The sequence below is a fragment of the Protomyces lactucae-debilis genome (genome assembly GCF_002105105.1).
Source record: "Protomyces lactucae-debilis strain 12-1054 chromosome Unknown BCR37scaffold_5, whole genome shotgun sequence".
NCBI classification, from domain to species: domain Eukaryota; kingdom Fungi; phylum Ascomycota; class Taphrinomycetes; order Taphrinales; family Protomycetaceae; genus Protomyces; species Protomyces lactucae-debilis.
The window spans coordinates 534,792-556,389 of NW_024467997.1; the positions used below are offsets into that span (position 1 = coordinate 534,792).

The following is a 21,598-nucleotide window of genomic DNA, read 5'->3' on the forward strand; positions in this document are numbered from 1 at the left end:
TAGGTGTAGCAACTAGACCATCTACGACACACTACAGACGTGCTGCCGCTTTTTTGGCCTTCTTGGCAGACTTGCGCGCCTTTTTCGCTTGTGATGCTGCAGTCTTGGCCTTGGTCATGGTAGCGCTGAGTTGCTCAGCGTCCTGTGCTCTGTGTGATAGCTTTGATGTTCTTCCAGACTAGAAATGCATCGTTAGTATGTCATGGTAGGAGTAGCAGAAGTGCATACTTTGCGAGACGAGGAGGTAGATCGATCTTCGCTTGACTTCTGGCCACTGGTCAGTCTTATATCATCAAAGATGGGACGGACTTGCCTTGTAACATGAGAATTCTTGTTTGCTTGACGCTATATCTTGTTAGTCAATGTCTGCTCCGCATAATAGGCTCACATTGTGCTGAGACGACGTTGGCTGCAACTGAATATGACAGTGAGGTACATCAGGCAGAAGGTGGAACCCACAACTCTCGATGCAGCCTAGTCAATACCATTGTCTTCAGAGAAGATGGAAGCGGGTGTCTCGCAGCGGGTATTCTCGTTATCGACGCGAGCAGATGACACTCCATGGGCAACGTCCTGCTCGTGGCTGATATCATCGTCTTGGGAAGAGCAGCAGTAGCAGTCTCTCTGTAGACTTTCGCTTTGCGCGTCTGTGGCTGCGTCAGCCAGGAGCTTGCAAGGTACAGAGACACTATCACCGCTTCATTCATCACCTCCGTGTGGTGCTGGCAGATAGTCAAGGCAATACAATGTCCATGAGCTCGTCCCAGCACAGGGACAGCCGTTTCCAACTTGTGAATGACCGTCTAGAGCTTCCCAACGTTGCGGTGACGCCAGGTGACCGTCCTACCTTGCGCATGAACCACAATCTGGTGAGTGTTTATCAGTTACCGTGCATGTGCAGTGATATTGTTCCATGTGGCATCGCGTAATGGCGTTCGTGGCCAGAGTTCCATTGCGAGTTGTAGTGTCTTTGTAGAGGGACTGTCGGTTCTAGAGAAGCCATGCGACGTGCGCTTGGATCTTAAATGGTATATCGATACGCTCAATAGATCTTGCGAGCCTGTTGTAGTCGTCGAGACTGTCTGTGGAAGACTCCTCTTCCTATCTGGGTCAGTCGAAGGTATCGCGCTTGCAGCATGCACTGCTCACGCCAGCAGAATACCACATGTCTTGAAAAGAGTGATGGAGCAGCTGGAGATGCCACATGCTCGAATGAATAGGCTCAAAGACAGTGATGTGTTGTCTACAAGCAGCAAGATGGTGCAGAGCAAATGCGTGTGCTGGTCATCCCATCTCGTCCTGAAGTGACCAGACAAGAATGAAGCAAAACGCCAAAGTCTACGACAAGCAAGATTCGCTAGCGCTACACTCTTCCGGTTTTCAGCTTACAAACGCCAACCTGAGATCGTGGCCAAGATGCAAAGTGGCTAGTCGTCAAGGCACCACAAAGATCTTCGTTGTGAAGTGTGCTGCGAATGACCTCCATTCACGAAGCAAGGTCGCGTTCAGTAAGCAGACGCATGAAGCGCCCGAGGTTGACGACGATGCAATAGTGAGCTATGGGGAAGTTTTGTATCTGTTTGAATACGATAGCAGGCATTTTGCGATCATCAAGGTCTTGAAGACCAAGTTGTCGTGCGGCGCAAGGTCTCTCAGCAAGCAAGGACACATATTGCAGGTCATTGTGCCAGTTTGCCGTCTTCTTGGATCAATTGGCCTATTTGAGAGAACAGAGCTTGACAAGAAAAGAGCGGACAAGCTGCTTAAGCGAAAGCGACGCTTACGAGAGCAGAAGCACTCTTTATGGGCAGCTGATGGCTATCGAATCCAGTATAAATAGCGTCTAGATTTGATGATGAGGGGATGTTGGCCTCTGTTCACTTGATAACAGTGATTGAATTGTGTGTTGTCTGCCTTTTAGCGTGGCTCAGTGATCCACCTCTTCATATCCGCTGGTTTTCCTCTGGTGTGCAAGTTTGGAAGTCGGTTGACTCCGGTAATCCGCTGTGCTTCTCACGGTAATCCGCCGGTTGGCTCTGGTACACTCCGGTAGAAAAATTCCGTAGGGCAGCAATCGCAACAACAGCAACATCTGCTGCAGGTTGCGTAGGGAGTCGTGGTAGACTGCCATTGGTAGTAGCCGAAAACACCGTAGTTTCATAAACTAAAACTTGACAACATCATCACCATCATCATTCACATACATCGCAACAACACCAGCAGCAGCATGTTCAATCGGGCGCATTGATGGGACAGCATGCGCATATGGGTGCTCAGGGACATCTTGTGAATAATGGATACGCACCACTTGCACCGCCTGGTCTGGCGTCATCGAATGGACACACTACAATATATGCTAGTCAACAGACACTCATCGGTGTGTTTGGACACGGTATGTCGCCGGCTCAGCATCAGGCTCAATCCTCTCAAGTTCCAGTTTGGCGTTGATTCCACTATTCTCCAGCGAAACGACACCATCTCTCTTACCTATCGGCATGAACAGTACTGCTTTATCTCATCATTTTGCCGCTATTTCATCATTCAACACACACGATCATACGACAGCACAGAGCACGCAGGGTTGCTCACAGCATCTATACCAGCATCCTTCCTAATACGCGTCAAAGGACACGCTCTTCCTTATATGCTTGGCTTGGGTGGAAGGTGTCTTGCTCGGATTGCCTCATCTTCGCTTCCTCTGTTCCATAATTTTGCGACATGAATTACCTTCCTCATTGGTTATACATCTTCTAGTTTTGTACTCTCATGTTTATGATGCTCTTGACTGAGCTCTGCTTCTTGAATCTCTTCTCCATTCGCGATGCCAGTTTCGTATAATTGTTTGACTTGCTCTAGACCCAGACTGATTAAAATGTTAGCTATAGGTGTCTATAACTGAATTGATGTGTTTGCGCATGCAAAGCGAATTGAAATCCTTGACAAGCGATCGCAACCAAAAAGCAATCTGCATATACAACTCAAATTGGAATTCGTCAGGTACTCAGCTGCAGTAGCTGACCTTTTCAGCTTAGAAGGCTTACGTGCCAGGCGTAAATGATAAGAATACTATGATCATTGTAGCTAATTGGGAGAAACATTTCAATTTAAATGCGTGCGTTACGCTGAGCGATAAAAGCAAGAATTCAAAGTTGATGGCCTGAACAAGAACATCACCTCCGACAGTGGGTCCAAGGGTGCTGAATGCCAGGGCTAGGTAGAAATTCAATGATCTGCGGCTGGAGAAGAGACTCTCCCATTAGATAAAGGTGGGCGGCTCAGCCCAAAAGTTATCAGCGTAGCCGGCGATATCATCATCTTGAATACCATCAATTCCTTGCTCCGAAACCCCTTGCCTCTGGACATCTTGGCTCGGAGCAACGCATATATCTGCATGCGGTTGTTCAAACCCTGGATGGTTGAAGAGACCATGATTGATGCAAGACTCCGTTGTCAAGACGTTCCGATCTACTGGCAGTCCGGTCGTTGGATTCTGCTCCACATTCAACATTGTTGCTATCCATTCCTCCCAGTCATTTGGATTCAGTCGCATATCTGCCGTGGCAGGCTTTGCACTGATACCCGCCAATGCTGCTTGGCTTGAAGTTGTTGCGTCTGCGCGAGCTGGACTATCGGCATTAGTGACTTCGTGGGTAGAATGCGCGAGGCACTGTTCTGTCGGCTGTTCAGAGCCGACTGAATCCAATCTATGCTTCTTTGCTTGTGAGCTGCTCTTTTTGGGAACTTTGGGTATCTTGTGACCTTTTTCACATTGCCCAGGCTTAAACAAGTGTTGATGTTTTCCTTGCGCCCCTTTCAAACACTTGCAATATCAATCCCAATCAGTCCTGTCGCACGGTAGATTTTCTTGACTGACTTTACACTCGACCTGCCATTTGGCTGTTGACAAGGTGCGTGTCTTAGGATCCGTGATGTCCGACGTGTAACCAACTTTTTCGAACATATCTTCGTAATGACAAAACCCCGGTCTGCCCTTCCGGTTTGGAGGGACGCCTGATAATGCTGGAACTTCACTCCAGTAAGACTTTGGTATGAAGGAGGACAGCTCAAAATGTTTATTGTTGTACTGCACATGTGGCATCTTGATACGCTCGACGTACTTGGATAGAGTGCACGTACATTCAAAATCGCATGATTGTAGGAGATCAGAAGCCTTGGTCTCTCGTGCGATGTGGATACTGAGGCTTTGGAAGCATCTATCCTTTGAAACGCGCTTACTGTTGAATTCAGACTGCAAACGGATGTAATGTGCTTGTTCTGTGCTACACCAAGTGTCACATGCATCCGTAATGTAGCTTTGACGTTTTGGCTTGTCGACTTCGCAGCTGGCTTGATCTCCGCAAAGTGAGTGAACATGCTTAATAAAGAACGTTGCGTTGTAGCACATGCCTTTTTCGGCACGAGGAAAGTAGTCAACGCCTTCTTCAGCAATTAAAATATTCGCTGATATGGTCGCTGAGCCGCTGCCTCCAACGATCGCCGACTGTTCTTCTCCGCGACCGCGCTTTTTGCTTTGCAAAACCACAACTCCTACCTCTTCAGGAATGGAGTTTTGACCTTTTGACCGGCCTGGTTCGGCTGCTGCATGCTGCAGCTCCAGGTGCATCACCAAAAACAAGAGTGAGAGAAGTGTGAACGTGAATGTCATCAGTGATGAGGAGTCGCGAAAATGCATCTTCGTAATGCTGATTAATGGCGAGGGCGGAAGCGTGTGAGACCCTTGAGAAGGGATTCAGCTGATAGCGCACAAAAAGTAGATGCAAGCAGACGTGTTTGAACCGGTCACCTGGCATGGACTTTACATCGCAAGTGAAGGAGCCCATTTGAGGAAGGACAGGAGTAGGTGGATCCCCTAGAGCTGCTGCATGCGCAGGTCGTATTTCGCAATTTTATTGGAACATCTGAGGCGCGTGCATAGTCTCAAGTCTGCTGTGGGTCTGTAGCGTGCAGCTCAAAATCACAGGATGCGAGCTGATCACCTGTAGCTGCTACTAGAACTACAGCAACCCTACAAAATTCGGCGAGCAAATGCGCGGGAAGAAGTCGAAACTTGGGAATGAGCACTAAAGTAGTCACCACAGTGGGGTTTTTTACTTTGCTATCATGCGATTAGCATCGACAGTAGCTCGGCTGTCTACACGGAATAGGAGCATCAGATATCGCCTACAGTAGGTCAGTGGCCCTTGTAGTGCTTGTAGTGCCATGGCGGTGTTCGTGCTGATGCAGGGAGAGATTAATGGAAGCAATGAACATCCAGCTGTTTCTGAGTGGGAGACACAAAATGCGACTGATTCAGCCAGCGCAAAAGCGAGAGAAGAATCAAGTGTAGAAGTTGGGGGTAGCGTCAAGGGGAGACTGAGTTGAGGACAAAGCCATCAAGGAGCAGTTGTCAGCACAAAAAGTGCGAGGCAGAGAAGTAGTCCGTGCAAGAACGTGCATTGAGGGTGGGCTGGCGGTTTAGCATGCGCCGGTATAAACAGAGAAAGCTTGTGCAAAGCGACAGAAGGCATACCAACAGACAAGAGAGTGCAAAAGCGCACAGAGACTTGTTCGAAGAGACAAAGGAGCGTGTGCTTGACGTGCAGATGAGCGTGTAGGGCGTGTCAGTATAAGTAGAGAAAGCTTGCGCCTGGTGAGAGAGGCCTCCAGCAGCCAGGAGAGTCCATGATTTAGAGAGACAGCCTGGCGAGACAACAAAGCGCTTGCAGCAGAGACACACTTACTCAGTAGCTAGCTGTAGATGTCAGTAATTTAATGAACCTTGCACAACGATGCTTGTAGCCAAGTGCAGCCTGTTGAGGACAATGATGTTCGCTGTGTGGGTTGAAGTTTTGGTTGAAGTTTTGGTTGGAAATTGAGGATTTCAAGAAAGTTAGGCACGGCACACTGCAGCTGGCAGCACTCCGCGTAGAGTGCGCTGCTTCTGGCAAGATCACGGCACATCTGCGTATAGTCGACAAAGTTGCATGCTTCTTGCGCCTCAAGTTTCGCGACAAGCGTGATGATGCAGGTCGTGGCCTGCGTCCGCAAGCTCACAACACGCGAGCTCGAGCGGTGCCCGGTGCCAAGCTTGTTCGCGACTCGTGCTTCAAAAACATGAGCAGCTGCTTCGCTTTGCAAGCATCACGGGATCGATTAGGATGATGCATGTCGGCACTAGCTGCGATCGATCAGCATATGCCGTCAGCAGCTACAGAATTGAGTTTGTGTTTGAATTGCGAGATCTATCTGCCTCTGCTTCGCATATTGACGACCTGTGGGTCGGCATGAGAAGTTATAGTTCCACATCTTGACGGCATGGTCGTTCTCTTCTTTGTCAAGCTTCTTGCCTTGGTCTAGCGGTCTGCTGTCATGGAGTAGCCAAGCGATACTTCATCAAATCAAGACTTGCTGCATAAAAGACGGTTCAGCCTGTGCATGATCTCGCTGCTATTGTCTGTCGCCGCACAACGTTTATGGAAACACTAATTTAAGACCTTGCTGTGCCTGTTTATCGTTTGCTATCGCTGCCACAACTTCACGCACAGTTCCCCTCATTCCCGCTTATGGACTTGGCGCCATGAATTTGTTCCCACCCATTCCCACATGACCTTTTCAGCTCGAAAGGGTTCCGTTCTAGGCAATGACACGGGTACTATGATATCTGCAGCTAATCAGGAGTGACACTTCACAGTGCATTTTTTTTTCGCGTCTCTTGGGGGCCAATCTTGCGCGGTGAAAATCCCGGGCCCCGGGATTTTGAGCCCGGGATTTTCTACCAGCCGGATGGCCAATTCGCCGAAAACGATTTGGTCCATGAAGAGCTGCCTCAGGAAAGCAGTGAAATGTCAGATACAGCAACACAGTTCCTTGGACACGGAAATCTAGGACCCAAGATGGCGCTACAAGAGTCCTTACTGTCCTATGGGAAATTCCACGGCTGGTATCCGGCGATCAACAAGAGACTGACGCGGTGAGTTGAACGGACGAAAAACGGTACAATCTGGCGCTGGTGATACAAGGGCGATGATTGACGCGTAGTAAATCGGTAATCAACGGGTGACGACTGGCGATCGCTGATTACTAATACGCAGCGAGCTGCAGGTGACGAGTCAGGGTTTTGAACGAATTAGGAATAGCTTTAGAGCAAGGAAAGCTTACTATGTACTTTCCACAGCTGTTGTGCAAGGTGTCTTGCACGTTTGCTACGCTTCCATGCTTGGTTCGTCTCGTCGGCAGTGGCGGCACGGTAGTTCTTGTCATTTGCTGCAGCCTGAAGCTGCTGAAATTCAACTCCATTGGCCGATTACTGGCCGATTGCGTTTGCCCTGCAGTAGTCAGTGTAAATCGAAAGAAGCAAAAGCAGAAGTAGTCTACTGCACGACGTGATGGTGAGGCTTCTGTATCGTTGTCATCGTTTTGCTCATCGTATGGCGCAGTGTTTTGTGCGTTGCGGTGTGCTTGTCGCTGGTCGTGCCTGCGTGTCGTCGTTTTGCTCCTGGAGTGGCGCGATGTTTTGTGCGTGACGTCGTGCTTGTCCTGCCTGCTTATCATTCCCGTCGTGGGTCCCCTGCTGCTGAGCCTCTGCTAGACACTTCTTGTGCCTCGACTGCTGAAGTCATTTGCGAACCGTTGAGTAGATTATTGGGCGTCGTCACGTACGGCGACTTACATATTCTTGATACCATGCTGAGAGATAGACATGGAAATCTGGTCCGCTTGCGCCCTGACAAGCGACGTGAAGTCGCGTTCAAGATGACAGACTGCCTTCCTTAGCTCTGCAAAGCTTTGCGAATGGATTCGACAGCCTGGATCTCAGTACGCTTGGATCTATCCCTTGACACGCGTCGTAGTCGTGCTGGTACCTTTGTCATGCGTGTATCGTGCGCAAGGCGTTGAAGTGGTCTAGATCGTCCTCTTGGTTGTGTTTGATAGAGCGCAGTGTATCAGAAGGAACAGAGACCATGTCAGACGAAGCCATGAGATTGTTGTAGACGGTACCTGCTGTGATGCGAGCTCGATGCTGCTGAGCTGGTTCCGTGAACGACGCGGGGAAGACACTTGAATCGAAGGTATTAAGCAAGACTCTAGCATGCTGATCAGCTGTTGCAAGAGCTACTGGACGCACTACTTGATTTGCTCTGGTAGAGTCAAGATTGGGGATGATGGCCGTCCATTTGCTTGGCGAGTCGAACTATATCGGGCTACGCAGGACAGCATTGATCTAACCTTGGTGGTCAGACACACTTGAGAGATAGAATCAGAGGAAGAGAGACTGCAGGAATGCGTATCTAGAGTGAGGCATGTGCGATGACCATGAGTTGTGCTGTAGTCTGTAGCTGGCTGAGAGTCGAAGAGTGCCCACAGTGGCTAGTTCCATCAAAATACTCAAGTCCAACTTCACAAACGAGCGTCGAGCACAACACACCGACGACTCGACTTCCTTGCCTTTTGGATCCTTGAAAACGATCCATCAGGTCCATTGATGGGATAGCATGCGCATACGGGCGCTGCAGGACTGGGCACACTACAAATCACGCCAGTCAACAACAATCCATCAGTGTGTTTGGACAGGGTATGCCACCGACTCAGCATCTGGCTGAATTTTATCAAGCTCCAGTCTGGCGATGACTTCACTGGTCTCCAGCGCAACGACATTATCTCTTTCACCTCTTACCTATGGCATGAACAGCATTGTTGTATTTCATCACTTTTCCGCTATCTCATCATTCAACACGCACGATCATGCCATGCCACAGCGCAGGGCACAAAGGGTCGTTCACAGCACCTTTAACAGCATCCTTCTTAAGATGCGTTGAAGGAAACGCTCTTTCTTACATGCTTGGCGCGGGTGAAGGATTTCTGCTCCAATTGTCTCATCTTCAATTCCTCTTTGTCATCACTTTGCGTCATCCATTACTCTCCCGCATTGGTTATACATCTTCTAGGTTTTGTGCATTCATCTTTCTATCCTTATGACTCATTACTGCACCTTGAAGCTCTTCTCCTGCCGCAGATCACGTTTCGTTCACTTGTGTGACTTGTTCGAGACCCTGACTCAGTAGCTATAGGTGTCTGAATCTGAATTGATTTCTGAGCATTCGAAGCCGAATGAAATCCTTGGCAAGCTCTCCCGACTTAGAAGTGGACTTCGTCACCTGTGGATAAAAAAAAACGAATACTACGACATTCGTAGCTGATCAAGTGCGACACTTCAACTAGATCAAATGCGTTCGTCACGCTGAACAATGAAAGCGAGTCTTGAAAGATAAAGATAGCAAATGGCTTGACAGAAGAGCATCACTTCCCACAGCAGGCTTATCCGAGGATGCTGAATGCCAAGACTAAGCATAAGTTCAATGATCCGCAGCCGCAGAAGAGAGACATTTTCTAGATGAACGCCCGGGCAGGCAAGACAGCTTTACCTTGGCCGGCAGAGTCAACACCTTGATTGTCATCATGTCCTTCCTCTTGACGCTCTTTTCTCTGTACCGCATGGGTCGGAGCAACGCATACTTCCTCGCTTGATTGATTGGATCCTGGGAGATTGTCGAGATCAGGGATATTGCAGGACTGTATTTTCAGGATGCTCCAATCCACTGGTAGTCCATTCTGTAGATCCTTCTCCACGTCATAGAGATTTCCTAACCATTCCTCCAATTCAAGTGAAGTCATTTGCTGATCTGAGGTGAAAGACTCCGCGATGTTGCTTGCCAATGCTGCCTGGCCTGAAGTCGATGCGTCTGCGTGAGCCACATGGTTGGCATTAGTGTTTCGGTGCCCAGCAGGAACCAGGCATTGCTCTGTCGATGGACCAAATTTGGGCGATTTGTGACCATCTATGCATCGTCCAGGCGCAAAGTAGTGTTTGTTTGAATGTGCCACTCGCCTACAAGTGCAATACCAATCCCAATCGATCATGTCGCATGGTAGATTTTGGTCATTGACAACAACCTGGACCTCCCACTTGACTGTTGCCGTTTTGCCTGTCGCAGGATCCGTGATATCCGACATCCACCCAACTGACTCGAAAAAGTCTTCGTAATGACAATACCTCGCCGCTTTGCCTTCTTCTGAAGGGTCACCGAACAGTGCTGGAACGCCTCCCCAGTAAAACTTTGGTCTGAGAGGCGATAGCTCAACAGATTTACCTTTGTAACGCAAACGTGGCATCTTGATACGCTCCAGGTAATTGGATAATGTACACTGACACTTGAAAGAAGCACAAGATTGCGTAATATCGGTAGTCATGTCAGAGACAGTTTCTTTCGTAATATGAACGTTGAAGCTCTGGATGCATCTGTCAACTGCAACCTGCTTAATGATGGAGGTGGTTTGCGAGGCGTTATAAGTTTCATGTTCCTTGCGACACCAAGATTCACATACGTTCGTCGTGTAGTGTTGGTGTTGTGCCTTGTCCATCGCGCAGGGTATCGTAAATGGGTGGACATGCTGGACCAAGAACGTTGCACTGTAGCATTTGCGCGCCTCACCGGCTGCAGCACGTGGAAAGTAGTCAATGCCTTCTTTTGCAGGTGGACCCAGTGATATGGTCGCTGAGGTGCTGCCTCTAACTTTCGCCGACTGTCCTTTTGGGCGACCGCGCTTTTTGCTTTGCGAGTCTACAGCTCCTCCCTGTCCACGAATGGAGCTTTGACCTTTGGGTCTGCCAGCTTCGGCTGCTGCATGCTGCAGCTCCAGGTGCATCACCAATAACAAGAGTGAAAGAAGTGTGAACGTGAATGTCATCAGTGATGAGGAGTCGCGAATATGCATCTTCGCAATGCTGATTGATGGCAGCGGCGGAAGCGTGTGAGACTCTTGAGAAGAGATTCAGTTGTTAGCACACAAGAGGTAGGTGCGAGCAGACGTGTTCGAATACACCATCTGGCATGAAGTTTACATCGCAAGTACATGAGCCTGTCTGGCGAGACAAAGGAGGAGGTGGTATCCTGGAGCAGCTCCATGCGTAGGTCGTATCCGGCCATTCACGCGACTCAGGGGGCCCGCGCATGGCTTTTAGTCTGCTGTGGGCCTGTAGCGTTCCGTATCAAAGGATGCGGACTAGTGCCATAGCAGCTGCCGCTTAGATAATCAGCTCTTAGACAGATGTAGATCAGGCCTTCATCTTAAGCTTGAGCTTGCGCAGTCGCCTGTTGACTGAAAATTTATTGTAGTGAGGCAGGAGTACAGCCAAGAGAGCATTGAATTGGGAGTCCTTGCAGCTTTTGGCGTCAGGGAACAAAGCTCAAGGAGATGATCTAGCCCTCTTAGGTAGTCTGGCAGCTCACTTCTCGTGAGCAGCTCGTTGTTGTCCAACTTGTCCCGAAGCTCCATCCACGGATCTGGCGACAGGACTATCGATATTGCAATATCAATGTTAAGGTAGTAAAGCTTGGTCCAGAGTAAGATCCACAATGGCCTCCTCCGGCAGACTGCTCAGAGGACCCTTTTCTTCTCTGCTTCCGTTGGTCTGCCAAAAGTGATGCTCGACAAGCAACATGACGATGTATGATTTAGCTAACAAGGCGCCCATACTCACATCTTGGGGCCTTGTAGATATATAGAAGATTAGATTGCATCTAATGTTGCGTTTGAAAATTGGCGTGACGGTTCTTGGTGTCATCTGAAGAGTCACGCACTAACCACGGCGGCAGCATTGACGTCTTCATCCAGCTGCATTGCTGCACTGATGCACTTGGACCTTCTCATCTGTCAACGTCTCAGCTATTCTAAGAATTGATGAAGCGTGTTGTGGTCACTGGAGTCGGTCTAGTCACGCCGTTGGGCTCTGGTGTAAAGTATGCTTGGGAAAGACTCATTGCTGGCCACTCTGGCATCAAGTCGCTTATTGGCCACGATGGCAATGATGCTTACGCAAGTCTGCCATCTACTGTTGGTGCCATTGTGCCTCGTGGCACTGGACCTGGTGAATGGAACACAGACGGAATCCTTGCTCGTGGAGAGGGTCGCAGTATGGCGCTCTTCACTCAATACGCAGTCTCTGCTGCACATCAAGCGCTCGACGATGCTGGCTGGCGTCCAGCTACAGATCTTGAGCGTGAAAGAACAGGTGTCTGTCTTGGCTCTGGTATTGGCTCATTTGATGATGTCTATGACACAAGCCTCGCCTTCAACAGCGGAGGCTTCCGTAAAGTCTCGCCACTGTTTGTCCCTCGCCTCCTCATCAATATGGCAGCTGGTCACCTTTCCATCAAGTATGGTCTGAGGGGGCCGCACCACAGCGCGTCGACTGCATGTACAACAGGCAACCATTCGATTGGCGATGCATCTCGCTTCATTCAATTTGGCGATGCAGATGTCATGCTGGCTGGTGGTGCCGAGGCATCCATGCATCCACTCGCTCTTGCGGGTTTTGCACGCGCCAAATCACTCGCTACAAACTTCAACGATGACCCAGAATTAGCCTCTAGACCATTCGACAAGGATCGTTGTGGCTTCGTCATGGGCGAAGGCAGTGGTGTGGTGGTACTCGAGTCGCTCGACCATGCTAAAGCCAGAGGCGCACGTATTTACGCAGAGGTCAGTGGATATGGCCTTTCTGGAGATGCGCATCACATGACAGCACCGCATGAGCATGGTGATGGTGCTGCACGCGCCATGAAGAACGCACTCCGGCATGCGGGGCTCAAGCCGAGTCAAGTTGAGTATGTCAATGCGCATGCAACGTCTACACATCTTGGCGATATTGCAGAGAACAGAGCCATCAAGTCAGTTTTGCTCGGCGATGGAGGCCACAGCCACGCTAAGCATATCAACGTCTCTAGCTGTAAAGGAGCTTTGGGACACTTGCTGGGCGCAGCAGGTGCAGTTGAAAGCATCTTTACCATCTTGGCACTACATCACGGCATTCTTCCTCCGACACGCAACTTGCACAATATCGATGATCCAGAATTCAACTGCAACTATGTACCCAACGAGGCACAACGCAAAGAGATTAAGCATGCACTGACCAACAGTTTTGGGTAATGCTACATCCAGGTCTATCAGGAAGCTAACGATAGATTCGGCGGGACCAATGCATCGCTCTGCTTCTCCAAGTTTTAGAAGCAAAAGACTTGGTCGTTCAACTTGGACACGGCCCTGGCCTTTTCGTAGCCAAGGGATTCGGCAACTTTCTTCATGGCCGTCATCATGGGTGGTGGCCCACACATCAGCAACTTGATGTCATCGGCTGGTGCTGGGCACTTTTGCTTGATGATGTCTGTGGTCACAAACCCTGTTCCTTGCTTCCATCCTTCTGGTGGGTTATTCAAGACATGGTACACCTCGAAGTTGCTGTACTTTTGCGCGAGTTCATCCAACTCATCACGCAGAATAATGTCTTGCTCGTTGACGTTGGCATAGATGAGGGAGACTTTGGTTTTGTCATCTGGGTTTTCGAGGATAGCACGGATGATTTGGAGACAGGGCGTGATACCCGTGCCACCCGCAATCATGCCAAGTGCGCGACACATGTTGGGTGTATAGTGCATTTGCCCTTTTGGTCCTTTGACCTTGATTGTCTGATGAAGCTGCATCTCACCAAGGTACTTGGAGACATTGCCCGTAGGATAAGACTTGACAATGAGATCAAAGAAGCCCTTGTCGTCATCTGAACTGGATGGCGTATAAGACCGAGCGATCTCCTTGCCATTGATTTGACAAGCAATTGTAATGTGCTGACCAATCGGCAATCCGAGGATATCATGCTTGCGGGGCAAAGCGAATCGATACAGCGCCGTGTTGGGCGACATGTCAATCTTTTCAACAAGCTCAAAGTTTTGATAGACGTCTTTCTTGAGCACGGTACGTGTCCTCCCGCGGTAGAACTTCGCAAAGACAAGACCAGCGACCAGGAGGATGGAGTAGATGATCCATTGCGGTTTGACAATGAGTGTGCCGACGATAACGAGGCCGGCGGGGATGATGATGCCGTCCTGGAGAGTTAGCCTACATGCAAAGCTCCTTGATCCTTACACGGAGAGTGTCGAGGCCTGTGCCCTTCTGCGGCTCTGCCATTCTGTCTCGTAGATGGAGTGAATGCGTACTTGGCTGCTTGTCGCGTCGTTGCTGTCTGCTCAACCTCGACTTCGACTTTGACTCACTCCCGTTCAACGACGACCTCAGATTGGGATATTTGTCTCTACCTAGTCATCACCTCGGCCTGTACTGGCTACTGAAGGATGGACAAGCTATCGTTGCCTGCCAGAAAGCTGCAGATGTACAAGTACATTCTAAAATGTTGTCACGCTATCTTGAGGCCTCGTGCTTTAAAATTCATGCCCGTAGAGATACAGAGAGATGTGCTATCGAGGCAGAAACCGCCAATGTTCTCTGAAATCGTCTACTCAACTACTTGTGAAGCTTACCAGCTTGATGCGCGAGAACCATCAATCGTAGCCCACAAGGATGAGCTCTTGCAGCTTTGTCAAGTCCTCGACATGGTCAAGCAGGTTGTAATCTTCTTCCTGCTGGTTTCCTTGATGCTCAGTCGTGACCAAGGTGTCATTGCTCCCTCTCTGGCAAGCGGCATCTATCTCCATTGGCTTCTCCTTGCTTTGCCCTGCTGCATCATCTTGCAGTGACTCAGCTGGCGAGTGTCTCTGAGTATACCCTGCTGGTGGGACACAATGGAAATCTGACACCGTGTCTTCAGTCTCAAGCGCATTGATGGCCGTCTGGATGGCAATGCGTGCATCATACAGGGCATCATCCACATAAAATAGGCTCTTCTTGAGGAGCAAGGCCGTCTGCGAAGCTTCTGCTTCCTGCGCGCCCGATTGAGTCTTCTGAAGGGCAGCCAGTACATCGTCCTGTATCCTGTTCAGGAGCAGTGTCGTTTCTTCCAAGGTCGATCGCGCTGAGGACATTCTCGCTTCGGGCATGGCGAGCGTGATGCGATCTTTGTCTAGTAGCCTCGAAAGAGCATCTGAGTTCGCGCTCAGAGCAATTGCGCGTGGTGTTTGTAGGTTACTGTGTACTTGATTGACCACTCCAGATCGCAACTGCAAATTGACTTTCTTCAACCATAAAGCTCGAATAAGTTCCACGCAACATCGCAACTTGACACAAAGACAACTACTAATCAGATTTCTCAGATTAGATCATCAACGTCTGCTGTCTTCATTGTCATTCTGCGGCTCAATATCAACCGGTTCTGAGCCACTGGAATCTGGCCAGACGAGTGTAGCTGCATAGTCACAGTCATGTCTTTGCATGGACTAGGCTTCATCGGAGCCATGTAGTTGGTGACTCAGTCTCTCGCTATATTGCGGTCGTCCATCTCATGAAGACACAAGCTTCACTAATGTCTAACTAATTGTTGAAACCTCTCAGAAAGACACTCAAATCTACGTCAGCCAGCACCTGCGCTCTCCTTCCTCTCTCCGTTATCTGTCTCTTTTTGAACCCTGGCAGGCATAAGTATACAGTATATTGCTGTCTTGTTCTCCATTCTACTAAGGCCCGATCAACCATCCAGGTTTCTACTTCATTCTTCGATACATAGACAGTGGATGCAAAGACCTTTTGAGACATTGCCCCACGTGTATAGGCATATGTCCATAGAATCCACGCGTTCAACAGGTGACATATGGCCATGCGAAATCGTCTCCTTGGATTGCGATATAGGTAATTGACACGTGCGCGACAACTGTAACCTCCTGAGCCGCAAATGTCATATAACGCTTGAACATTGCAATTGTACTTCTAGGCGAACCGCAACTGAAGACCAGAAGACAAGTTTCAGCATTGCAACAAGACTCATGTGGCCACAGCAGATTTTCGCAAAGTTGTCAGCCAGCGCCGTCATCACTATCTGCGCAATTATCTTGAGTACTTCGTGGATCCACGAAACTGATGCCAAGGCAGCTGCAGTGAAGTCTAGCGGTGCCAATCACAAGAAGAGTCAGGGAAGCAGTTCCACGAAAGCTCTCCTTCCGACCGGAGGCTCTTCGGGTAATCCTCCAGCTGTCAAAAACCCTATGGCTCTTCCACGTTTCTTCGATGCAGATGGCGCAGAAGTTAAGCGAAAGTGTTACAATGCAACTTTCAGAAGGATTCACTTTCCCACCGGCTCAAAGCAGCTGCATAAGTTTTGCATAGAGTCACAATCGAAGCCGGTGGAGGAAATATGCTCAGAGTACTGTAAGCTACGCGGCAAAGCATACAAAAGTGAAGTTTCGACACAGGTGTCAAAGAATCGAAAGAAATCTGGGTCTTGCTTTCAATCGTCTGTTGAACTTTCCGAGACCATATCTATGGCTCTGCCCAATTCTGTTCCACCCTCCGGGCCCTGCCCTCACCCTACCACTTGTCTTTGCGAGATCAGTCTCTTTTTTCACAATATATGGATGCCAGCTGCGGTCCGCATGGATAGGGAAGACAAGGAAAAATACCAACTATCGGAGTTCTCAACACAGTATTCACTTTCAGATTTGGTATCCCCCTTGCCAACCGAAACGATTCGCGGAATCCCAATGGTGCAGATAACATGTCATCCGCAGCAGATTTCGGAGTTCCTTGCAAACTCTGCATTATTTTCGTCGAAATTTCCCGACGCTCATTGGTATGCTCCGAGCCGGGATGAAATCGAGGTCTCGAAGGAGGACATTGACTGCACATGCAAGCAATTGTGTTACTGCAGTAAATCCAGCCAGAAGGGTCACCTTCATAAATTTGGCGCGTGTCCTCCACTTCTTCAGCCAACGGAAACCGTACAAGTTGCAGAAAGTCAGGAAGCCAGGATTCAGCAAAGTTACGCTATCCATCACTATATCCAAAACCAGATCTATTCCGCAGGTATGCTGTCCTCGGAAACGGACTTGCAATGCCGTAACGTCGATCATGACTGGCCAATGCATGCAGGCACAACCAGTGGTTCAGGCCAACTGACTGCGGCTGGACTTGGTCAGTGTTCATGGGTGGGTCAGTCGAGCGCAACGGAACATCAGACGAGTCAGGCCCAACCAGAGTTTTGTGACAACGATGTTTCGATTGACCAGTACTTCAACTTTGATGATTTTCCAGCCGCTCCAGCTTCAGACGACCCTCCGTGTGGGCGTCTCTGATTCGGAAACTAGTCACAGCTGGACTTGGAATGAAGCGCAGTTGAAGACCCAAGGCATACAAGATAGAATTTGTCGACATAGAACGTGAAATCTTCATAAACTTTAGCTATAGGCATAAACACTGTCTCAGTGATTGCCAAATCTTTCAAGACAAAATATTGCTCTGGCAATATGCCTTGGAGTCATCATTTGGATAGCAACCCGCGAGTCAAATATCTTCCACGGTCATTAGTGATTGTCTCTTCAAAACCTTGAGATGAAAGGTTTCGAAAGCAAGGATTGATCTTTAAAACGTCCTCGCCAAGTTCTGTCGACGCAGAAAGGGTAAACGATGCTTGTTAAGGTTTCCTGGTAGACAATGCTTGCGGATACTTCCTTCATGTGGCGACTTAGCAAGAGCGGCACATGGGATGACAAGGAATCCTGTTGATGAGCATTAATTAGCGGCAAGAGGCGAAATGGCGAATGAGGTTGTTGCATGTATCCATCTTGGCACGCTCACGTCTCATAGCCAGTTGCTGAGCTCATTCGAATGACTGCTTGCGGTTGCTTTGTCTCAGAAAGGCTTGGGAGGATCTGTGGAGCAGCCGCTGATGCGCAGGCAGACCGTCAATATGATATCTCCTGAGACTTTGAGCTGGAAGAACAGACCAAGTGGGCTGCCTACATGGTCGTTCTTGTATTGTAGAATACAACAGAGCAATGCGATCTTCAGGTGATTGAAATGCCAGTAGATCTGCTGATGAGCGAGAGTGCAGCCAGTCTTGAATCTGCAACGGTGCTTCTGTAGTAGATGATAGCAATTCCAGATGTCTGGAACTGAGAAGCGCGTCTCACAAACACTGCTCATTATGTCCGGCCGACAAACCTGGAGCGTTTGTAAGATGTCAGCTTGGGCGACGTGAACGTGCGTCACACTTGCGCAGGGAGCAAGCATGTTTAGACGACCAACTGACGCTTCTGGCTTTTAGACTTCAGTCAAGTTTTTCCAATAAACGCGCAGCTCATGAGACATTGTGCATGAAACAAGATTGTGGATGGAAGGGTGAACGTGCAGTCAATTGCAATCGCAACGTACACTGCCTCGGCAACAACTGTATTGTGAGATGAATGAAGCGCACTAGAGCAGCATCAGAGAAGCTCGCGCTGTTGAGCAGACAAGAAAGTCAGGCTTTCCAAGTTTGCATCGTAGCTTGAGCGTGCTCAATGGCAGATATTGAAGGGTAGTAAGCATTTTCGTTCCTATGCACAGCGCAGCTGAACGACTGTTGATTCAAGCTAGCAGCTCTTTTGAGCAAACTTCTTCAGGTGACTCTACACACGCTGCAGGAGACGTTTGGGTCAAGAGAACGACTGCGGTCGCGACTGTTTCTAGGGCTATGAGATGAGCAGTATTCAGATGACGCGAACAGGAATCCCATATGATGCATCAGCCTGCATGTAAGGCAGCCCATGCCACTGTATTTTGTCTCAAAGAAGCGCTGGGAACATCGTAGGAAGGTAGTTCAAGGAACCCTATGCTGAACACCAAGATAGGAGTCGACATGATTCAATAAATCTAAGCTAAGGATACAAAACAGGTTCTATGCCTTCTGTGTCTGCTTCTGCAAATTAGACGCCATAGACTCGTCAAAGTCATACAACGGCCTGACAGGTGCTGGGTGTCGCCTCAAAATCGTCTTCTTGAACCAGTACGGCAACGCAGTGAACAATTGGTATCGTGCAAACGTACGTGTTGGCACAGCAAAGACGTAATCGAGTTCTTCAAGTGTCCTCTGCTTCGTTTCTGGGACAAGGAAGAAAATCATGACAAAGGCAAGCATATTGAGACCAGCGTAGAACATGAATGAGCCAAGTGGGCCAAAGGCTGCCAGCATGCGTGGGAAGGTGATGGAGAGGACGGCTGCCCAAAAGAGACAAGTTGCAACGGCGAAGCCCATACCTGTTTCTCGGTGCGACAAGGGGAAGACTTCTGCCGAGTAGGTGAATGGCACAGGTCCCTCACCTGGAGAGTAGAATGCTGCAAAGAGGTAGATGAACAATGCCACAAGTGCCAAGTGTGCAGTTGGGCAAGAACCCGTGTCACCGCAGTAAACGCCACCAATAGCAAACGAACCACCGGCTGCCACGAGACACCAGGCCATGTTTGGGAAGGTGAAGAGCAAGAGAGATCGTCGGCCAAAGGTGTCGATTGTCCAAATGGCGGGCCACGCGAAAACAAAGTTGACAAGACCGAAACCCCAAGAGGCAAGCAGTGCTTCAAGACGACCCGCACCAGCTTCTGCAAACACTGTAGAACTGTAGAAGGCAATAATGTTGATGCCACACATCTGTTGTGCCAACATGACAGTAAAGGCAGCCTGAGTAGCTCGCCTGACTCGAGGAACGGTGAACAGTTCGACAAAACGCGTGAAAGAATTGCCATGCTTGCCGACGATTGCCTGTTCTTCCTCAATTTGCGCTTTAATGTAGTAAAGGTCTCGAGCAGCCTGAATCTTGTGGTTTCGCAAGCGCAAAAGAGATTGGTATGCCTTTCTGTATTTGTGGTTCTTGATATACCAACGCGGGGATTCCGGACAAAAGTAGATTCCGATTGCAAGGGGCACTGCAGGTAAAAAGGCTGATCCAATTTGAAGACGCCAGGCAATGCTAGAGTTGTAGACGCACAGATTGGCGCAGAAACCAAGAAAGATGCCAAAAGCGGTCCACATCTGCCAAGACATGACCAAGGCACCTCTGATGAGTGGTGGAGAGTTCTCTGCAGCAAAGATGGGGACGCATGAGCCTTTGAGTCCCATGCCGATACCCATCAGCAAACGTGTGGCCAAAAGTTCCTCCCAGGTCTGTGCAAGAGCTCCACCAATGGGTGTGAGAATGCAAAAGATGGCAGCCACAAAGATAGTACCACGTCGGCCGATGAACAGGTTGAGCGGGTCAGACAGCCAGCAGCCAAGGAATGCAGAACCAATGTATGGACCAGCGTTGACAAGACCGACAATCCAAGTGTCGTAGTCGCTGTCACTGCCGATACCAAATTCCTGCGGGAATGACAAATTGGCGCCATTGGAACCTGTTTGGTCCCATCCCTGGACGGCCGCGCCGATGGAACAGACGATGATGGTGACATAGAGTGCCAAAGGATGTTTCCATCGGTGTGTGACTTCGCGCTGGATATGGTCGCGCTCCTCCGTAGTCAAGTTGACATGACCAAAATCATGCGGGGATTGTGCAACGAGTGCGCCGCGACGGATATCGTCTGCGAGATCGCTCAGCTCGTTCTCTGCGCAAAAGGCGTCGACGTCGGAGAGGAGCTGCTCCTGAGTCAGATGTGCAAGTGGATTTTGCACACGACCGGCGACGCCTTCCTCTGGCGTTGTCTCCTGATGAAGCTTTTCATCATGCACGACATCTGCGTCGTGCGACTGCTTGATGGCGTCTCTGTCCATGAAGATGGATGTTATTTATGAACAGGACGAGGCGGGGACCTGGTCTTTATATACACGGGGATCTCCAGTGGGCCCATGTGAGTGTTCTCTCTTGCTTCTTGTGACTCTGCTCCTGAAGACCGCTGGTTGTTGCCGCACTTTGGCCCCTGATTGGCCCCATAAAGTGTGGGGAGCAAAGTAGGTGTCCATCTGTTTCATCTCCCTCTGCGCAGGAACAAAAAAGAAGTTTCCTCCAGGCGGCCCGGCTGCATTGACCAATCGCCGCCCTCGACTGCAGGCTGGATCTCAAGCCATCGCCATAATCCCGTCGCCGATCCTTTTGTGGCAAAGTGACTGTCTGTGAGTAAGACGACTCAGACCACTCAAATTTTGCGAGGATTTCCAGGCGTCCGTACTCAATGATGATGGATCGCTCGGAGATGCGGTTACACGACCAACTCATGTCACCAAGAATGATTCTGCGACTGCCACCTTGGTGACTAGCAGGTTATACTCGACAATCGACTATGCGATCGCTACCCCAGATGTTCGCAAGCAGATCGCCAAGTTTGACATACGGGACCCGGATGACTTCAGCCTATCAGATCACGCGTGTGTCACGGTCGTCATGGATGTTATGCTCGATTTAGATAGTTCAGTACGTAGTGTCAAGAGGTCGGCGCCGCAGGTGGAAAAGAATGAAATGGACATTAGGGCGAAGGCGGTCACGGACGCAGGCAAACTTGAGGCTCCTCCTAAGGCGATTCGCTTCAACACCATCATTACTGATCCACAGTTATGCGAATGGCGCAAGCTCTTGAAGCAGAAGCGGAACGAGAAAGGCGCTCGATCCAGCAGGCTTACTGAGTCCGCGTGTCAGCGCCTAAGAAGGAATATCAAACGGCGCCTCAAGCGTCTGCGAAAGCTTCAGAAGAAGGAATGGCGGGAGTGGCTGTCTGGTGTCAGGGGAGGCGGGAATACTATGTCAAGCTACTCGAGGCCATCGGAAAGAAGAAGAAGGGCTGTCCCGTGGATGATGGCGAGATTCTGAGACATTTCAAGGACCTTCTCGGCGATCTGCCGTCAGGCACATTCAATGAAGAG

At 49.6% G+C, this 21,598-nt stretch overlaps 15 protein-coding genes across 15 annotated transcripts; 4 read left to right on the forward strand and 11 right to left on the reverse strand.

Annotated features, from left to right (window-relative positions):
- Position 1: 1 nt before the first annotated feature.
- Positions 2 to 647, reverse strand: BCR37DRAFT_378060 (uncharacterized protein). The gene is made up of 4 exons (XM_040868962.1): positions 389 to 647; positions 310 to 345; positions 229 to 283; positions 2 to 178 (listed from the first exon to the last, which is right to left on the reverse strand). Exons 1-4 carry the CDS (start codon positions 436 to 438, stop codon positions 32 to 34), a joined length of 288 nt encoding a protein of 95 aa, XP_040726834.1. The 5' UTR covers positions 439 to 647; the 3' UTR covers positions 2 to 31.
- BCR37DRAFT_378062 (uncharacterized protein) lies at positions 4 to 1,101 on the reverse strand. Its single transcript, XM_040868963.1, is given in 9 exon segments — positions 4 to 178; positions 229 to 269; positions 306 to 308; positions 319 to 345; positions 389 to 415; positions 460 to 624; positions 696 to 803; positions 840 to 843; positions 889 to 1,101. 4 exon segments carry the CDS (start codon positions 951 to 953, stop codon positions 475 to 477), a joined length of 327 nt encoding a protein of 108 aa, XP_040726835.1. The 5' UTR covers positions 954 to 1,101; the 3' UTR covers positions 4 to 178; positions 229 to 269; positions 306 to 308; positions 319 to 345; positions 389 to 415; positions 460 to 474.
- Positions 1,102 to 1,340: 239 nt separating this feature from the next.
- On the forward strand, positions 1,341 to 1,872 carry BCR37DRAFT_378089 (uncharacterized protein). Its single transcript, XM_040868964.1, has 2 exons — positions 1,341 to 1,567; positions 1,594 to 1,872. Exons 1-2 carry the CDS (start codon positions 1,560 to 1,562, stop codon positions 1,838 to 1,840), a joined length of 255 nt encoding a protein of 84 aa, XP_040726836.1. The 5' UTR covers positions 1,341 to 1,559; the 3' UTR covers positions 1,841 to 1,872.
- A 1,226-nt stretch (positions 1,873 to 3,098) lies between these two features.
- Positions 3,099 to 4,789, reverse strand: BCR37DRAFT_407987 (uncharacterized protein). The gene is made up of 2 exons (XM_040872131.1): positions 3,875 to 4,789; positions 3,099 to 3,778 (listed from the first exon to the last, which is right to left on the reverse strand). Exons 1-2 carry the CDS (start codon positions 4,691 to 4,693, stop codon positions 3,257 to 3,259), a joined length of 1,341 nt encoding a protein of 446 aa, XP_040726837.1. The 5' UTR covers positions 4,694 to 4,789; the 3' UTR covers positions 3,099 to 3,256.
- A 1,594-nt stretch (positions 4,790 to 6,383) lies between these two features.
- Positions 6,384 to 7,027, forward strand: BCR37DRAFT_257513 (uncharacterized protein). The gene is made up of 2 exons (XM_040866690.1): positions 6,384 to 6,637; positions 6,679 to 7,027. Exons 1-2 carry the CDS (start codon positions 6,604 to 6,606, stop codon positions 6,972 to 6,974), a joined length of 330 nt encoding a protein of 109 aa, XP_040726838.1. The 5' UTR covers positions 6,384 to 6,603; the 3' UTR covers positions 6,975 to 7,027.
- BCR37DRAFT_257514 (uncharacterized protein) lies at positions 7,028 to 7,727 on the reverse strand. Its single transcript, XM_040866691.1, has one exon. It carries the CDS (start codon positions 7,549 to 7,551, stop codon positions 7,081 to 7,083), a length of 471 nt encoding a protein of 156 aa, XP_040726839.1. The 5' UTR covers positions 7,552 to 7,727; the 3' UTR covers positions 7,028 to 7,080.
- Positions 7,666 to 8,296, reverse strand: BCR37DRAFT_378093 (uncharacterized protein; the record flags this gene model as incomplete). Its single annotated transcript, XM_040868965.1, is given in 3 exon segments — positions 7,666 to 7,920; positions 7,934 to 8,111; positions 8,211 to 8,296. Coding segments are annotated over 3 exon segments (188 nt in total), but the record flags the coding sequence as incomplete, so codon positions are not given.
- Positions 8,297 to 8,299: 3 nt separating this feature from the next.
- On the reverse strand, positions 8,300 to 8,979 carry BCR37DRAFT_378094 (uncharacterized protein). Its single transcript, XM_040868966.1, has one exon. It carries the CDS (start codon positions 8,653 to 8,655, stop codon positions 8,398 to 8,400), a length of 258 nt encoding a protein of 85 aa, XP_040726841.1. The 5' UTR covers positions 8,656 to 8,979; the 3' UTR covers positions 8,300 to 8,397.
- A 217-nt stretch (positions 8,980 to 9,196) lies between these two features.
- BCR37DRAFT_257517 (uncharacterized protein) lies at positions 9,197 to 10,947 on the reverse strand. The gene has a single exon (XM_040866692.1). The coding sequence runs from the start codon at positions 10,771 to 10,773 to the stop codon at positions 9,388 to 9,390; it is 1,386 nt and encodes a 461-aa protein (XP_040726842.1). The 5' UTR covers positions 10,774 to 10,947; the 3' UTR covers positions 9,197 to 9,387.
- Positions 10,948 to 11,663: 716 nt separating this feature from the next.
- On the forward strand, positions 11,664 to 13,171 carry BCR37DRAFT_257579 (ketoacyl synthase domain-containing protein). The gene is made up of 2 exons (XM_040866694.1): positions 11,664 to 12,983; positions 13,023 to 13,171. The coding sequence occupies exons 1-2, from the start codon at positions 11,740 to 11,742 to the stop codon at positions 13,063 to 13,065; spliced, it is 1,287 nt and encodes a 428-aa protein (XP_040726843.1). The 5' UTR covers positions 11,664 to 11,739; the 3' UTR covers positions 13,066 to 13,171.
- Positions 13,172 to 13,228: 57 nt separating this feature from the next.
- BCR37DRAFT_386358 (uncharacterized protein) lies at positions 13,229 to 14,019 on the reverse strand (the record flags this gene model as incomplete). The annotated part of the gene is made up of 3 exons (XM_040870433.1): positions 13,229 to 13,258; positions 13,287 to 13,937; positions 13,978 to 14,019. 3 exons carry the CDS (start codon positions 14,017 to 14,019, stop codon positions 13,229 to 13,231), a joined length of 723 nt encoding a protein of 240 aa, XP_040726844.1.
- Positions 14,020 to 14,093: 74 nt separating this feature from the next.
- On the reverse strand, positions 14,094 to 15,324 carry BCR37DRAFT_257608 (uncharacterized protein). The gene has a single exon (XM_040866695.1). It carries the CDS (start codon positions 14,883 to 14,885, stop codon positions 14,391 to 14,393), a length of 495 nt encoding a protein of 164 aa, XP_040726845.1. The 5' UTR covers positions 14,886 to 15,324; the 3' UTR covers positions 14,094 to 14,390.
- Positions 15,085 to 16,054, reverse strand: BCR37DRAFT_378100 (uncharacterized protein). The gene has a single exon (XM_040868967.1). The coding sequence runs from the start codon at positions 15,598 to 15,600 to the stop codon at positions 15,316 to 15,318; it is 285 nt and encodes a 94-aa protein (XP_040726846.1). The 5' UTR covers positions 15,601 to 16,054; the 3' UTR covers positions 15,085 to 15,315.
- On the forward strand, positions 15,765 to 17,069 carry BCR37DRAFT_386360 (uncharacterized protein; the record flags this gene model as incomplete). Its single annotated transcript, XM_040870434.1, has 1 exon — positions 15,765 to 17,069. One exon carries the CDS (start codon positions 15,765 to 15,767, stop codon positions 17,067 to 17,069), a length of 1,305 nt encoding a protein of 434 aa, XP_040726847.1.
- Positions 17,070 to 18,599: 1,530 nt separating this feature from the next.
- On the reverse strand, positions 18,600 to 20,856 carry BCR37DRAFT_257562 (galactose-proton symporter). Its single transcript, XM_040866693.1, has one exon. It carries the CDS (start codon positions 20,513 to 20,515, stop codon positions 18,653 to 18,655), a length of 1,863 nt encoding a protein of 620 aa, XP_040726848.1. The 5' UTR covers positions 20,516 to 20,856; the 3' UTR covers positions 18,600 to 18,652.
- Between the last annotated feature and the right edge of the window lie 742 nt (positions 20,857 to 21,598).